The sequence below is a fragment of the Saccostrea cucullata genome, unplaced genomic scaffold (assembly GCF_032062105.1).
Source record: "Saccostrea cucullata isolate Sc308-1 unplaced genomic scaffold, CSIRO_AGI_Scuc_v1 ctg1292, whole genome shotgun sequence".
Classification (NCBI taxonomy): domain Eukaryota; kingdom Metazoa; phylum Mollusca; class Bivalvia; order Ostreida; family Ostreidae; genus Saccostrea; species Saccostrea cuccullata.
The window spans coordinates 219,618-236,656 of record NW_026924296.1 but is presented as its reverse complement, the minus strand read 5'-3'; the positions used below and the strand labels follow the sequence as shown (position 1 = coordinate 236,656).

General features: G+C 31.5%; 2 protein-coding genes across 3 annotated transcripts; both read right to left on the bottom strand.

Annotated features, from left to right (window-relative positions):
- Positions 1 to 119: 119 nt before the first annotated feature.
- LOC134266156 (nacrein-like protein) lies at positions 120 to 9,614 on the bottom strand. Its single transcript, XM_062748394.1, has 8 exons — positions 9,224 to 9,614; positions 8,634 to 8,795; positions 6,138 to 6,304; positions 5,540 to 5,632; positions 4,826 to 4,843; positions 4,362 to 4,566; positions 982 to 1,148; positions 120 to 576 (listed from the first exon to the last, which is right to left on the bottom strand). Exons 1-8 carry the CDS (start codon positions 9,390 to 9,392, stop codon positions 394 to 396), a joined length of 1,164 nt encoding a protein of 387 aa, XP_062604378.1. The 5' UTR covers positions 9,393 to 9,614; the 3' UTR covers positions 120 to 393.
- Positions 9,615 to 11,588: 1,974 nt separating this feature from the next.
- LOC134266155 (exocyst complex component 1-like) lies at positions 11,589 to 12,887 on the bottom strand. 2 transcript variants are annotated; one of them, XM_062748393.1, is made up of 3 exons: positions 12,768 to 12,887; positions 12,248 to 12,546; positions 11,589 to 11,976 (listed from the first exon to the last, which is right to left on the bottom strand). In XM_062748393.1, the coding sequence occupies exons 2-3, from the start codon at positions 12,543 to 12,545 to the stop codon at positions 11,870 to 11,872; spliced, it is 405 nt and encodes a 134-aa protein (XP_062604377.1). In that variant the 5' UTR covers position 12,546; positions 12,768 to 12,887; the 3' UTR covers positions 11,589 to 11,869. The 2 variants fall into 2 exon arrangements, with proteins under 2 accessions (XP_062604377.1, XP_062604376.1); XM_062748392.1 differs by having other exon boundaries at positions 11,590 to 11,976; positions 12,248 to 12,549; positions 12,768 to 12,862.
- Positions 12,888 to 17,039: the final 4,152 nt, after the last annotated feature.

The window sequence follows — 17,039 nt, the reverse complement described above, 5'->3', positions numbered from 1 at the left end:
CTCAATTAGCGACTTCACATACTGGTATATGCTAAAAATGAAAATGTCATGATACATTTCTATTATTTCTATTATTTATGGTCAATAAATATACATAATAATTCGAAAAAATACGATCATACAGAAAAGCAGATTCATATTGCTGACATTAAGAATTCCAATAATACAAAGCTGCCCTAAAGGATTACACTAAATTGTACATGTTTACCTGTAACAAATCAGTTTTTAACGTCAAATTACTGAATTATTAGTCAATATTGTGCATAAAACCGTTATGATATTTAAATGTGGTTACAACGGTTTTTTTTCTCTCACACAATTAAGTTTGCTATGGAAATAACTTGAATAATTTGATTCTATATTTCACACATGATAAAATGTTAAGGAATGTCTCTAGTAGGCATCATAATTGATTGGACAGAGATCTCGTCTGTTACCCAGAGAGCCACACCGGAAGTTACGTTCTACTTCTACACTGGGATGGTCTATGATTCCTCTCTGTATAGGTCTCCGAATTCCCATAGTTTTAAGTCTGTTGCCATGGATATCCGAGACATTACCTAGTGCTTCGTAGGCCTGAAAATTAAAAAAGTAGGTTTAGATAAGCACGATTTTGGTTCTTGCTTTTCCTAGTCTTAGTATTTTGACCGAGTGATATGTCTTTTTTTATTTATTGACTGTTTGTTATTTCATTGATGTCTAGTTCATATTGTTTAATCGATATTTCAAATTTATTCATATTAGAAGCAAACTAATCATCAAGCTATAATATTTCTTCATATTTCGGTATCCAGCAAATGCGTATAGACACGTCGGTACATTTTTAAAGATAACATACTACACGTTCTAAAAAATATTGAATTGTACCAAGCATTTTCAAATGTCACTCCAAATATGCACTCTCTCTATGAAAGAATAACAGATGTATGGGTATTATATGATAAAATAAAACATTTTAATGTACATATCAAACACACTCACCTTTCTGGACACTTTAATGGGGCATCTCATTACGATCCACTGAACCGTTTCATAACAAGGTGGTGTAGTCAATGAACCGTGGTATGTATAGAAACTCCAGTCATAGGGCAGAACGTCACTTAAAGCTATCTGCTCTCGAACTTCTACATAGGTATTTTCTATTCTTTCTTCAATACAGAAAATGACAAAATGAAACTTTCTCAAATGGATGTAATTTGTAGAGAATTCAGAAATACAAAAATGCAAAGAATATTATGTTTCAAAAAAAATTTATGCGTAGTACTTAACTGCAAATACTTTATGAAGGTTTGTAAAGCAGCTTGTACAGGCTTTATTCTTAAACATTTGATTTTTCTTATCTTCATCTTTTTATGTTAACATTAAAATGTTGTGAAAATAAACATTAATTAATTAATTTTTTCTTAAACCCTGAAGCAATTTAAAGTGAAGAGAGATCGATCTCATTAGAACTTTAGGCAATACAAATTTGCATTTAATTGCAAAGAGATAACAATCAGTATTAAAAGCAATATGAGCTGCATTTTGAGAAAATTTGCTGTTAAAATGTGTTGTATTGATTAATTTGTATGTAATTTAAACTGTTATGATCAAGAAAAGCAAAAGAAAATTTTGAATTGTTTCAGAAGAAATATTTCTGAAATAACCTATGGTATAGAGGGAAATATGTTTCTTTGGTTAAAGAGTTACATAGAAGGTAGATCACAAAGAGTTTTATACAGAAACTTGCTATCTGACGAAAAACCTATACATGTGGGTGTCCCTCAAGGCTCAGTGTTAGGACCTCTATCATTTCTTATATATGTTAATGATGTTGCTGAAGAAATGAGTTTTTGTAGATTATTTGAAGACGATAACTCCCTACAACAGTCATCTAAAAATGTTAATACTATTGAAAACAAACTGAATTCTGATCTTAACAAGCTAGAAATTTGGTCGAAAAAATGGCTTTTTAAATTCAATCCTTCTAAAACTAAAGCAACATTTTTTAGCCTGAGAAAAGGTGTTATTTATCCTAAACTCTTCTTCCAGCAAAGTCAGCTAGAATTTGTTTCTTCTAATAAACATTGAGGGATTTTTTTCTCACAAGATCTTAGTTGGTCTACACATATTGATACTATTCTAGCTAATGCATATAAAAAACTGGGCTTGTTAAAAAAACTTAAATTTGCAGTCAACCGAAAAACTCTTTCAGTCATGTACACAACCTTTATTAGGCCACAGTTACAATACGCTTCCTTGATGAGGGGTGGATGTAATGTAGGCGACAGCGAAAAATTAGAAAAATACAACTATGTGCTGCTAGAATTGTCAAAGGCTTAACTCTGTTAGCTTCTAAAGATGCACTTCACTTTGAATCTGTATGGGAACCATTACATGAAGGAAGGAAAAAGACTAGACTAACTACAATGTATAAAATTGATAAAAACCAAGTTCCTGAATATCTAACTGATATAATCCCAAACTTACGATATAATTCATCAAGTTACAGTACGAGAAACTCGCAGAATTATAATATACCCAAATGTAGATTGCCAGCTTACAAGTCAACTTTCGTTACCCTTGTTATTGAAGAATGGAACTCGTTACCTCTTAATGTAAGAAATTCTTCCTCGTTATCTATTTTTAGAAACTCTATTTCTTGCAATAAACAAATGCCACCCTCTTACTTTAGTTATGGAACTCAACGCTTAAATATAATTCACACGAGGCTTAGACATAACTGCGTGCTTAATAGCGATCTTTTTCTATGTAATGTAATCTTGAGTCCACTATGTTCTTGTGGAAGAGTAGAGGATACTCAAAAAATATACAGAAGCCAGGAAAGAATTTTCTGACAAATTTTTGCGAATGGGTAAATTTCACACTGTCGATACTCACACTTTACTCTGGGGAGACAAATCGTTTAAATGATGTTGAAAATGAAAACCTATTTTCTATTGTACAAACTTTAATTAAAAAGTCAGGACGATTTGGCTGATACAATAATTATTTCTAATTGTAAATTTTATACAGCATGTTTATTACATATGGAATGTATTCTATTGAATGTGTTTTACTCTGATTATTATATATTATGTTTTTCTGTGTTATTTCATCTTAAGCGGAAATCCATTTGTGTAAATATGTTTGGTATAATGTATATGTAGGGAGAGGGCGTAATAAGTTTTTAGAACTTTTGCCCAATCCCAATTGTAAAGTGTATACAATAAAATATGTTCAAATCAAATCAAATATTTCTGTACAGTCGAATGAATAGCACTATAAGAAATCATTATTGTATAGGACGACAATAATGTTATTTTGCTTCAATTAAAGCTTATAAAAAGTTCTTCCATTGCAAATATGAACAACAGATGTTAATAAATGTTTTACTTTTCTGTAATTGAAATAGTTAAACACAAATTTGCAACAAAATTTTCACATGTCAGATTTGCAGATTATATTGCTTTAATCTCAAATGTCCAAAAGTCAAAGCAAAAACGGACATATTAAATATGTGAAGTGGGATCACGTGCCATGGAGGAGAATGTACCCCCTGCCGACCTGTCACACCCGCCGTCTGCTCCTTGTCATGATCGGGAAACAACGGAAATAATCCGTAGACAATACAGTTTGTAAATAATGGCTTTACAATGAATAAATAATGGCATAATCAATAAATGAACAGGGCATAAACACAGACCCCCATCAAAAAAAAAACATCCAGTAATAGGATCAGGTGCTTATATAGGTAAGCGTCCCAGTTGAACAGTCAATTCACAGTGAGCCCTACGTTTTGATCAAGCAGACAGAACATTTCGTAGTCAATTTAAGTATATTAAAAACAAGTCTTACAATTGGTTTGAAAGAAGTCAGCAAAGAGACGACCGATTCATAAGCAATATTTGATAATAAGGTCATTTAAAACGACTATAGAGTTTACAAAATGCAGACTTTAAACTTTGGACTTTGGTGGAAATCCCTGTAACGCCAACTTATGTGTGATTAGCCTGACTTTGTTTAAAAATTGATCGAACTCAGAGCAAGTTCTTGGGTATCGAATAAGTTAGGAGAGATAAATATCAAATGCAGCTATAGCAGAATATTTATGGATTGAAATACTTGACTACGGAAAAGTCATATCGTTTGTCAAGAATTTAGTTTTTTGTTGGCATTTCAGATATGAAGAACACTGAAGTCATCTTGTTTGTCGGCAAAACATTGAAAGCAAAATCGCACACAAACGAGATGAATTCAAACTATAACATAATGTCACTTTCTCAAAATTCTATTTATCCTTTCACCTTAAGTCTAACTTTTAAAATCTTTGCATGTGTTGGAAACTAAGCTTCACTCTTACAATTTAATCAAAGTCAAACCTGCGTTTCTCTCTGGTTTGTGATTTCTAATAATTGTGTAGTATTTCTCCATTAAGTAACTCAGACGCTTGGCACTCTTTGTCCTACAGACGCTTGTATCTGAACAGAAAGTCCCTCGCCATGGGGCTCGTCTTTTATGTCTGTGAAATCGACGTCCGAATGGAAAGTAAGAGTTTCTATAGAAATCCATTTTCGGACTTGTAAACTAAAAAAGCATTACAAAATACTTTGTCCTATTAGCCATGTTGAAGAAAATATATTTAAAACATTTAAGAATTTAATTTGCATCATCTTTGCTTTCTAGTCTGTTGGTAGATTCTCAGATTTTTTAAAAGTGAAAGCCAATTATATATTATTAATATTATTATGATATGATCATTTATTAAATATGTTTATATCAATCATTAAAGGTAAAAAAAAGCAGTTTACATAAAGCTTGTGAAAACTTCATTAAAAATACTTACCTTTGATTTTTCTTCAATCTAAACAAAGTAGAGAAGAAAATCATAAGTCCACCTTTTTATATTAAATTTACATTTTAATGCAATTAGATGAAAGAGATAAAAATGTTCATATCTAGAAAAAAAATTGAATGATTCAGAAGTACACATTCACATTTACTCTCTTCATTACATGATATTTATTCAATTTTATTGTTATTATACATTTCATTACATTGGAGTGTCAAAAGGTCTAGCTAGTCTTTCCTGTTGTGTCTATATAACGGTTATACTGCATAATAAAGAAAAGAAAGTAAATTATTAACAATGGACGATCATCTAATAATTGTCTACATTAATGTAAAGCAATGTAGACTTTAGTATAACGGAAGACAATAAATAAATGACATTCCGACATTTTATATCACAAGCTTTTCAAGATGACCCTTTTAAATGCTAAACTATTGACATTGATACACATATGATTTACTCGTATAGTTTCCGAATAATTTGATACCATATGACGAATTAACCTAAGTTCTAATTAATAAGTATGTGGAATTATATTTTATTGTAAAATTGCTGACGAATAATATTTCCTTAAACACAGCTCATTTAATTCCATGATGAAACTTGATTTTTGATTCATTTATGATAAGTATATTATTGAATGTACATGAAATATTATTTAAAGTTGGAAACAAATGTAGATTAATTTTAAATTTTTGGAATATTTACCTCCACCATGATTGCAATGACTGCCAGCCCCCCGGGTTTGGTCTGTGCTTCCTCAATACTCTCATAGCGATCGTCATAGAAAACCATGTGGGCCTACAATCACAAAAAATACATAAAAAGAGAATCTTTGAATTTGATCGATCAATAAGAACATGCATGTGTGGGGAAGGAATGTTAAAAATATAATTTGCTGAGTGTCAAATTATTAATACAGAATATACTGTAACACTTGATTGAAATGAACGTAAAAGGGAATTTGGTTCATTTATTAAAAGAGCCTAAAGCACTGAAGATCATGAATTAAGTTTTCTACGGGATTCGGTAAAGTTTTCATAAAAGCTGTCTTCCTTTCCATTATAGAGGGATTTTTCTCATATTTCAATGTAAATTAATGAAATCAGCTCAGGGTCATTATCTTTTCCCTGGACAGTCAAAAAACCCACAGTACTTTTGACAATAATGCAATGCCCATGCCATTATGAAAGTTTCCTTTTTGCACCAAAAGTTATTTCTGGTGGATTTTTTTTTTCATTTTTTCTGTTTTCGATAAACTTGTTGTATAGTGAATAGATCTCCCATCCCCTTTATTTCTAATTACCTCCATAGGGTAAAACCTGTTGTTCAGGGAATGTTCTGACCCCCTGGTCTCCCTCTGCCCCAGATGAATGTGAACTTCCTGGAAGACATAACCTTTATTTCCGCTGTACGGGACATTCCCGAGTTTGACCTTTGTCGGATTATCAGCCATAAAGTGTGGCGAGTGTCCTAGACAAAAAATAAATAAATAAACTCTGTTTATGAGACTATAAATAGTTGATTTCCAATAAACAGCTGATTTACAGCTGTTTCCTTCTACTGACACAATGCCCTATTTCTTGGCTTTCACGTGTCACAAAATGTTGACTTACTTTTTACATTTTGTTCTTGTTACGGAAAAAGTCTTCAGTTGTTCCCCCTCTCTTTTTTAGAGATCTCATTATATTGTATCTTTATTTTAAGATTTGATAGAAATGTCTCTTTTGTGAATTAAATTATTATATTAATAACTTTTGTTGCTCCTCACTAAGATATTAATAGCAGTGAAGGAAAAAATTCAAGAGTACTTGAATTATATTCAAGAAGTGGTGTGAATTAGATAAGGATACTCAAAAATTTCAAAGAACTTTTGGACAATTTGAAATCAGAAGATTGTACAAAAACCAACAGCTAAAAAACTTACGACTTTTCAACTTTATACACAACCATTCCCCACGATAAATTAAAGTCCAGGCTTTTTGATATCATTGACAGATGCTTTTTCAATAAAAATGGAACTCGTAAATTTACTTTCCTAATCATTGATCATTTGCAAAATTATTTTGTTAAAACACATTCTGATTGCACACACAAGTACTCTGAAGTTGACATAAAAAAGATGCTTGAGTTTCTAATTGACAATATGTTTGTGGTTTTTGGAGACCAGGTCTTCCAACAGTCTTTCAGAATTCCCATGGATACCAATTGCGCTCCGTTATAAGCAGACATATTTTTGTATTCACTTCAAGCAAAATATGTCCAAAATCTTATGCGTGAAAAGAAGAAAACACTTGTTGTGGTCTTCAGCTCGACATTTAGATAAATCGACGACATTTTGTCAATTAACAATGGTAATTTCCATTCCTACGTCGATACGATATATCCCGGAGAGCTTGAGATAAAAGATACCACAGAGTCTGACACTTCTGTTTCATACTTGGATATTTTATTTGAAAAAGACGTTAATGTTACTTTAACAACCAAGCTTTATGATAAATGCGATGACTTGAACTTTTCTATCGTCAACTTCCATGCTGCTAATTTACCTTCATCACCTGCATTCGGCGTTTACATATCTCAGTTTATTCGATACGCAAAAGCAAGCTCTACGTATGAACAATTTCTAAAAATCGGTAAATTATTGCGAGCAAGTTGAGGAAACAAGAATATCAGCAGTTTCGTTTAAAATCATCATTTCGTTAATTCTATGGTTGAAACAATGACCTTGTCAACAAATACAATTTATCATTAAGTCAAATGCTGACTGACGTTTTTCATAGTAATTGTTAGTCCATTATTTATACATTGAATTGACGACGGTTTTTTCGTAATTTTCCGATCGTGACAAGAAGCACACGGTGGGCGTGAATGGTCAGCAGGGGATGCTCACTCCTCTATGGCACCTGATCCAATCTCTGATGTTTTGGAGGTTCTTGTTTGCTCTGCTCCTATTTTGTATTGTTTTATGGACTTTGAGATGGAATACTGTTCGTTATCTCCATATCCTTTTTTATGGAAAAAGAATATTAACAGTCTTGTTTTTAACCCGTGCCACATCTACATATACAATGACTACTTCAGCAAATACAATTCATCATTGAGTCAAATGCTGACTGGTGTTTTCATTGTTATTGTTAGATTATCATTTATACTGAATTGATAACAGACTTTTTCGTTATTTTCGTATCATGTCAAAGTACACACGGCGGGTGACCCGTCGGCAGGGGATGTTCACTCCTCCATAGCACTTCATTCCACCTCTGATGTTTTAGAGATGTTTTCGTTGCTCCAATTTCGATTTTTTTTATTGACTTTTGATCTTGAATACTGTTCATTATCTCCATATGTTTCATTATTGTTGTATCTTGTTGTCGTATCAGATAGAGATTTTTTCCCCTCATATGAAGACGTCCCTATTACTAGTATATAAAGTGGAGGGCTTCAAATTGAGGCCTTTACTAGGCACTGAGTCATTAAGCAGTGAGGTTCCCTTATCGTGCCAACACCTACTATGACGAAAGGCCTTGGTTTTTAAAGTCTCCTCGGAATGGCGCACAACTTTCACTTCAAAGTACACCTACCGAGCGTATCAGCGCTTGGCGGAGAAACAGTTGCTACCTATTTCTTTCAGTTGCGGCACTGATTCCAACACAAGACCTTCCGATAAATACGATTGCAAATAAAAAACAAAAGATTTATCAAAGGTAGCAAAAAACATGTATAATAATGAAACTCATGACAAATGAACACTTCACTTTCTTCTCTCCTTGAAATATCCTGAGTACAAAAATTAACTCACCATTATTCCTTATTATAGCAGTGATGCGCTCACAAAGATCTAGGAATTTTAGTCCCCTGAAAGGACGATAAGTTGTTTTCTCTGTTTTGATATTTATTGGCGACTGAAGAAGAGAAGAACAGTTGCCCCAGCATGGTGTGACCCGATCCCAAAAATTTGGACCTGCATATGGCAAGTGCGATTCAGTTAACAAGTTTCTCTTTTTTATTTAAAATCAAGTATAAAGAAAAAAATCTTAAAGGGATAAAAGGAATAAAACAATGCATTTATTTTCCAGTTTTTTTTTTAATTTTGGAATTATTTTCTTATAATAATCTATATATTTTTTTCAAAGATATTTTTGAAAATGTCTTAGAATTGAAAAAAGTAATTCAAAACAAAAAAAGAAAGATAATTCTCATATGAACTTGTAGTTCTTTAGAAGGTTACACTTGCAACTAATTTATTTAAACAGAAAGGAAATAGCTTATCCAAGGAAAAGTTTTTTAAATCCATTTTTTAGTTGAAATTTTTAAAAAAAATGGAAATACGCAAAATATTTCTGTCCAGATCTTTAATAAATAAATAGCATAATTGTAAGAATATCTCACCTTGACAGCTGTCCCTGTTGTAACTGAAGTGAGCTAAATCACAGTTCTCCTCCCTGCAGTTCCCTGTGTGTCGGTTTCTGTACATGTATCTAGAATAAATAGATGTCCCCTGCAAAACAGTCACTGTCGTAGATAAAAATAAAAGATAAAATAAGGATGTCTGGCACATACTATTGAGGGAAATGTACGAAATCTCGATTGAAGTAAAACTGATTATTATTTTCCAAGCGATGATTATTTATACTGTAACATCGCGGATGTCAACATTAGATGTAAATAAGTTGCACTGAATAACTAAAGATTCATTTCTCAACAGGACAACAGTACTACTACCAAGTTACACTCAACATGTCCCAGACCGGAACTTATTTTTAACCTGTGGCCCATAATACCGCGGGGAAACCCCTTGGTCAATCTAATTTATGTCATTCAGGGCGTCCATCGTATATGAATAAGTAAAACATAGCATTAAATTAGTATCTATGTTCTCATTTCTAACTTTGTTAAGAATTACTATTGTAAGCCAACATTTTGAAGTTAATGAAATTCTGAACAAAAGTTTGCAAATCAATGTTTGGTTTTAAGTTGATTAAGCAATAATGATTAAAAATCAAAAGTCTAAAGCTTTATAGTGATATCAATTGCTTATTTGAGCTAAAACTAATCTTTTAAATAATAGATTTACCTTTTCTACTTGCAAATTGAGAGCTTCATGAAGCGAAAAAAAACACACACACACACATCAAAAATATTCTCTTCTAAACGTTCATTTAAAGCTCTTACCCAGAAATCATTCGTATTGCTTTTATTTAATTGATCACAAATTAAAATACAGAAAAAATGCAAAAAGAAACTTTTCAGTCATATTTAATTTTATTACGAATGGAAAATTAATGCAAACATGCATCGGACCATATACTGATATTTGGGATTTTCCTTTTAGAAGTACTAGTTCTAGATCATAGAAATCCCCTGAATAGTTTGCAAGGTTCATTAGTATACATGCTCTGAAGAAAATGACAAAATTTACCATGTTATTTTCAAACACGAATAATGCAATTAATTAATGAATTAAAACGTTCGTGCACCTTACAGGCAGAATTTACGGAATGTATTAGTACTTAATGAACAAAACTCAGTCTGTTTGTTAAGGTAATTGAAACATGCACTTTATTACTTACTTACAATCTGGAAATGCATAATAAATTTAATTCACGGTTGCCTTTTTTAATAAGGAAAGGTAAATCTATTTTTATAATTCTTCTTGAATTAATATACGAACGGTATATTGGGACACGCTTTGCTTAAAGATTTTACTCAATAAATAATATTTTACTACTACATAGATATTAGCAAGCAAATAATTTCAATATTATCTTAACATCTAATTCAGATACTTGAGCTAATTAAATTGCTTTATAGGAAAATAATTCTCTTGATTATAGATCAGAAGAGGTCTAAAATTCAGATTTATTTCTGAAATTGAGAGTAATAATAATAAAAAATGAAACTGACAATTAACTCAAAAAAATCTTCCTGATTTTGTTTGTAAGGCTCATCTTTAAATTGTTTTTCTTTAAATGGAATAAATAGGATTTAAAAGACATTAATGGTAATCAAACAACCGAGCTCTATTACTCTAACTTTTCTATCGTCAACTTCCCTTGTTTATGCAACAATGTACCTTCATCAGCTGCATACGGAGTTTATATATCTCAATTGATTCGATACGCAAGAGCATGCTCTACGTACATGTATTATCTAAAACGAGGTAAATTATTGACAAACAAGTTGATGAGAAAAGAATATCAGCAGTCTCGTTTAAAGTCATCATTTCGTAAATTATATGGTCGATACAATGATCTTGTCAGCAAATACACTTTATCATTGACTCAAATTCTGACTGACGTTTTTTCATACAAATTGTTAATCCATTATTTATACACTGAATTGACAACGGATTTTTTCCGTTATTTCCCAATCATAACAAGGAGAACACGGCGGGTGTGACCAGTCGGCAGGGGATGCTCACTCCGCCATGGCACCTGATCCCATATCAGATGTTTTGGATGTCCTTGTTTGCTCTGCTCCTTTTTTTTATTGTTATATAGCCTTTGATACTGAATACTGTTTATTGTCTCCATATCCTTTATTTATGGACTTTTGATCTTGCCATATGAATCATTTTCAAAATTCTGGATAAAAATTTGCACCAGTAAAATCAAAAGTGTAACAAAGAAATTAACTAACTTAAGTTTCTATTACTCTCGGCATTCTTATAACCTATGAGCGGTTAGGTTCTATTTAATATTGCGCCAGTGTCACTTGCTATAAGTGAATAAGTTAATGTATAGTCTATGACTTTTCTAAAGAATTTATTGTCTGCTCATAGGCAATTCAGAAAATTGTTAATATGATGTGAACAATTCAATGCTTTTGTAACATCATATTCACATTAAGGGGAATTTGTAAAACAAATTCATCAAACATAAAATTATTTTGACTGCATTATAAATGCTTTGACCATCATAATGATTATACAATCCACTTATATTTGATAAACACTAAATTCTCAACAAAGAGTATGATCCTTTATTTTACTTATAAAAACTGGTAATGTAAGCAGGTGGTTCCTGTCTCTAATTGTCACGTGTCACTAGGTGGTGGAGGTGGTGCAGGTGGTGGACTTTCAATTTTTGGTTGTGTTTTAATGATTGTACTTAGAATAATATGATCGCTACCAGCAATAGCAGCTGAAAAGAGAATAAAACAGAAATATAAAATAGCGATTTACATCTGCCTGAAATATTTCACTCTGAAATTTATGATAAACTTATCTATCGAAAAAAAAACATCAATTGATACAATCTATGTAACAAATACAACCGTGTTTAAAACCTTGATATCAATTGATACAATCTATTAAACAAATACAACCGTGTTTGAAACCTTGATATTACAATTGTTGAAATATCCATTTTAAATCGTAAAATCTGTAATTTCTAACAACGCACTGTCACTTACCATATCTTATTGGCCTTTTGTTATTCGCCGTCAAGAAAGGTTGAATCTTAGTATCGTCAAATTTGACATCATTTTTCTGTGTCCTTTTAGGTAGATAATCTTCCCTTTCCTTGTCATCTGTCTTTACCTTTTTTCGTTTTCTGCTGGATGGAGTGTCTGATCTGTCATCGTTGACTTTGCTGGTATCGCTACTTTCGCTTGTGATAAACTTTCGTTTTATTTTCTGGTTTCTTTCGGTTTTACTTGCATGTGTATTTTTTATATAAACCTTTTTTGTGTTTTTAAATGGTACATCCATTCTGCTGAAATGTTCACCAAGACATTATTTCGTATAAGGTTAACATAGCATTGATATCATATTATCGTTAAATGCGTACTTCCTTTTTACAATAGTTAAATAAATAGAGATAAAATTTGTAAATATCCATTTAATATAATATTCTCATACATCAATGTAAACAAGGATTTGATTACATGTGTGTATGTTACGGTATGCAAGATCGAGAAAATGTGTTTTTACCTCTATCTTGTTTTTTCGCTGCTAATCAATGGCCGATGTTAGAAATTTGAATAACTTCGACTTAAAATAGGCATGTTTTCCATACGTATAAATTTATTTTCTTCCTGTTTCATATTATACTAATCTATCTCCTTTATATCTATAGAAAATTTATCTAAAACCGAGGTTCATTATAATAGAATTCAAAAACATTCTTATTGTGTAAAGAAATTGGCAAACTTCCATTTAAAAAAACCTTTTTAAAGATAACGACAGGAATAATAAAGGGGTGTGACTTTACGTGACCTTTTCAATAAGTCAACCAAATTTAAATATCATGAAAAAAGAGTAATATTTAACATACGTCAATCACAATATTGCAAGGAGTTATTTCAAAATATTTATTTATTCTATTCCTGTTTCATATTAAACCTGTCAGTCCCCTTTATTAGAACGTCTATGTTTCATACTTCTACACCATTGAAATATCTACTATGATATGTTCCTCTAATTGCCACCTTTTGCTTCTTATATATAACAAATAAGCTAATATCTTCCTGCAAAAAATACAGAATTCGCGTACCACTTCAAGTAGATTTTCAGCAATGATTCTTTTAAGAATATTCTGAATTTGAATGTTCGATATATAACGTGCATATCTCTAAAGCATTTGACTTAAATAGAAAAATGGACATTGCATCCCTTCAATGTATTCTATGGAATACATAACTTCAATCTGATTTAGGTAGACTTCAAAAGTCGAGTAAATGTCGCATGGGGCAAGTTCTGAAGAGGATGGTTTTCGACGTTTACCTTTTAAGATATGATCCGATTCATGTCATGAAGAATTATCAAGAAGTAGACTAACCTGTCTAAATCCTGACACAGGGCGACGTTTATGATATTAAAAATCATATTTTCGCACTTTCTACACTTTTATGACTAAAAGACAAATATGAATTTACTAACAATAATCTGCTACCAGCACTTTAAAAAAATATACATCATCTTAGTAATTTATATTTCGGATTTCAAATAAATCAATACTGTATATGTCCTTGTGCGTTTGAAATTAATTCGAATATCGTACTGGCGATTAATTTACTTCTTAAAGCTGTATGGCTTTATAACATCTTTATTAATTAATCATTTAGTACACAATTGATTTAAATAAATGTTCAGCTTTTAGTTTTATTTTTCTGATTTTAATAGTTAAATATAATTTTATATATATACTCAACAAAAAAAGAAACGCATATTCAGAGTAAATATGAAAATCTGAGTTTTCAGTTTAACCTTATTTATCAAAAGTGATTTTAGAGTGTGTTGTGACAAAAATCAAACATGTCCTATGTTGCGAATTGAAATGTCAAGTTGATGTCATTTTCATCACCCCCCCCCCCCAATTCAAGGGGCATAATAATGTGTACTGTGCGACGTCTTAGTGCTAGTGGGTGTGTACGGTTGTCGTGGACGAGTACCAGCTCGCTCCTCCTAGTCTCTTGTGAACAATTTGTGAACTTTTATGCTGATTTCTTCAACTAGAAATTGTAGCAGCAGTTTATGCTGAAGTTCTGAATTGATTGCTATAGGGGGGTCTGACGGTCGTGTCTGGGTGTGGTAACCCATTGACGGCCAGTTTTTGGTCTGTCATCCATGTTTTTAGCTGGTGGAGACGTACGTTAAACCGCTGCAAAGTCGATTGATGTACACTAAATGCAGTTGCAACCTCTAGTTGCGTAGTTCCGGTTATTATTATAGTTAGCCCGCATTGTGTTTATCTTTTTTAAGGCGTGACATCGCAACATCAACATTGTTATAAAATATTAAATATGGGTTTAATAGGAGTAATTATTGTTTCTCTAAATCCAAAATATCAATTAAAATAGACCACCGGTTTATAAAAAATCATGAAAAACACTATTTTCATAAACATGATTATTCAAGGGAAATAACTCAACACTGTGGGTTTAAAACCCCATGTTGTCCTTTAAATATATCACAGGTAACTAATGATAAAAAAGGTAGCTGTTCCATATACTTTTTCAAAATTTCTTCTATGAGAAAAACAATATTTCTTTTTTTGTTGAGCATAGTTTCATTTTTTTTTAATTTCATAACTTCTTGACCAATCATTTGTTATACCTCAATGAACCTAACAGCAATGACGTCATATCTGGCACAAAATTAGGATCTCTCCAGCTGTGCTTTCATCTTATGGTTAGATTTTGTATGTTTAAGGAATAATAGATTTTTTTTAAAATGCAATAAGATTGAATTGTTGTTTTGTTACTTACGAAATAAATAGTGACATACATTCTTTAGATATCAGTTATTTTTATTTTTAAATAGATTTCCTTAAAAAATCAAAATCTTTCAACTCTTGAAATATTGCAAGTTGGTAAACCTTACAAGATTGCTCATAACCTTAGAATGTTTTATGACCTTGACTCAAGGTCACTTTGTTCTCTCCGGAGCTCCGACGGGAGAACTGCTCGTTGCTTTGCAACGAGCTCTGTTCTAGTTTCTTTATCTTGTTTTGTGACTCTCCTGTCCATTCCTATTACTACTTGTACTCTGTCAATAATAGCAAGGCTAATCACTTTACATATAATAAGTTAATACATGTACTCAGCAGTATTGTTATTTAATTGTGAATTACATGAACATCTGTTTTTACGTATGCGTCACTATTTGGTTAAACTGATTTTTGTTATCTAATTATATACAATCTAATAAACTACGGATTTTATGTTGCTTTCACGATCATGACAAGGATTTAAAATTAATCTTCTCACAGCGTGTATTTTTGGGGGATTTGGGTTTGGGCAAATATTTGAAAATTTGCTGCATTAAACTTTGATTTCAAGAAATTGATGATCTCATAACCCCGTTCCCTAAATATTATAAATTTCATAACTACTTTAAATAACAAAAATGCAGAAATGTTTTAAAAATGTTTTACTGGTAATTTTCATAAATTTTAAATTACATTATAAAATTGATTATTTCATCAATAAAAATCAATGTAATTGATTGATTATCAGTCTGATTAAAACCTGCCCCCTTCTCCTTTCACTCGACTCGACTGAGCCCATAAATATTAGTAACATGTATTTACCTGTATTTGAGGGTGATGCCATGTTGGGGTTCATAGGTCAACGGACAGACCTACGGACAAAGTCTAGGTGGTTGGTGATGGTGAATTAGACAATGAAATGCATTTTTATATCCGGGGCCATGGATACCCACTAAGCACAAAATACCCTGTTTTGGTCAGAAAAGAGCATTCCAGGTTTTAATCCTAAATTACTAACTCTCATTTATTCTATTTTTGGGAATCATTCTTTTGGACTTTTGTTTATATATTTATTGGGAGTTCGGTCTTTACATGTTACTCTTTATATTTTGGACGTACCCTTTGAACATTAATAGCAACAGTGCATTGGTTTATATGGATCAAATTTCAATTTTCGAAAACTATAAAAATCATTAAGATCACGGAAAAATTGTAAATTGGATTTATCTAATAAACTTTTGAAATCAACCAACGTGTCCATTGGCTTACAATTATCGAAACTACCCCTTTCACAATAAACCAACTGCTGTATGTGTGCATATATTGTTGTATTCAAAGTTTAGCGCCACCACTTGGCATTTCCAAATAAGGAAGAACGAGAAAAACATTGATGTAACCATGAATTGTCGCCCGGGAAATACATAAAGTAAACAATGGAAATGAGTCTTAATAATAATAATCTTTAATAAAGTATAGGCATTTTGAAATGTACATGAACATTGAGGTGTGAGTATTATAAATTATAAATATACATCCTTTAAGAGATAAGTAATATAACAAGTTTACTAAATTTTAATTTTATATAATTAAAATAAATATATTATATTATATAAATATGCTTAAATCAAAGGATAGTCCAGGAAAGAAAGTATGGCTTATTTCCTATGGGGTCCTTTACATATCACAAAATTATTGGCATATGACATATATAAAATACTTACTAAAACAATAAATAGTATACTAGCTATAAACGAGATGGCTTTAAAATTAATCGTGCGTATTATGCAATAGCATCTAAAACCTGAGTTCTTAATTGTATATGAAGAAAGAACAGTTGAGATATAAAATTAATGGTATAAAAAATCATCGTTGGCATTTTTCTTAGGTTTCTCCATAAAATATTTTTGACCTCTTTTTTGAATTTTGTTTTACTTGTTATTGCTTTAATATGGTCAGGTAGAGAATTCCAATCTTTGATTCCATTATAAAAAAAA

Excerpts from the sequence above, each read along its gene's own strand:
- LOC134266156 (XM_062748394.1), bottom strand. The coding sequence starts at position 9,392 with ATGTGCCAGACATCCTTATTTTATCTTTTATTTTTATCTACGACAGTG. Across the intron at positions 6,305-8,633 it reads TGCTATAATAAGGAATAATG|GACACTCGCCACACTTTATG; the intron begins GTGAGTTAATTT and ends TTTTTTGTCTAG. Across the intron at positions 1,149-4,361 it reads CAAACCAGAGAGAAACGCAG|AAAGAATAGAAAATACCTAT; the intron begins GTTTGACTTTGA and ends TCTGTATTGAAG.
- LOC134266155 (XM_062748393.1), bottom strand. The coding sequence starts at position 12,545 with ATGGATGTACCATTTAAAAACACAAAAAAGGTTTATATAAAAAATACA. Across the intron at positions 11,977-12,247 it reads CAAAAGGCCAATAAGATATG|CTGCTATTGCTGGTAGCGAT; the intron begins GTAAGTGACAGT and ends TTCTCTTTTCAG.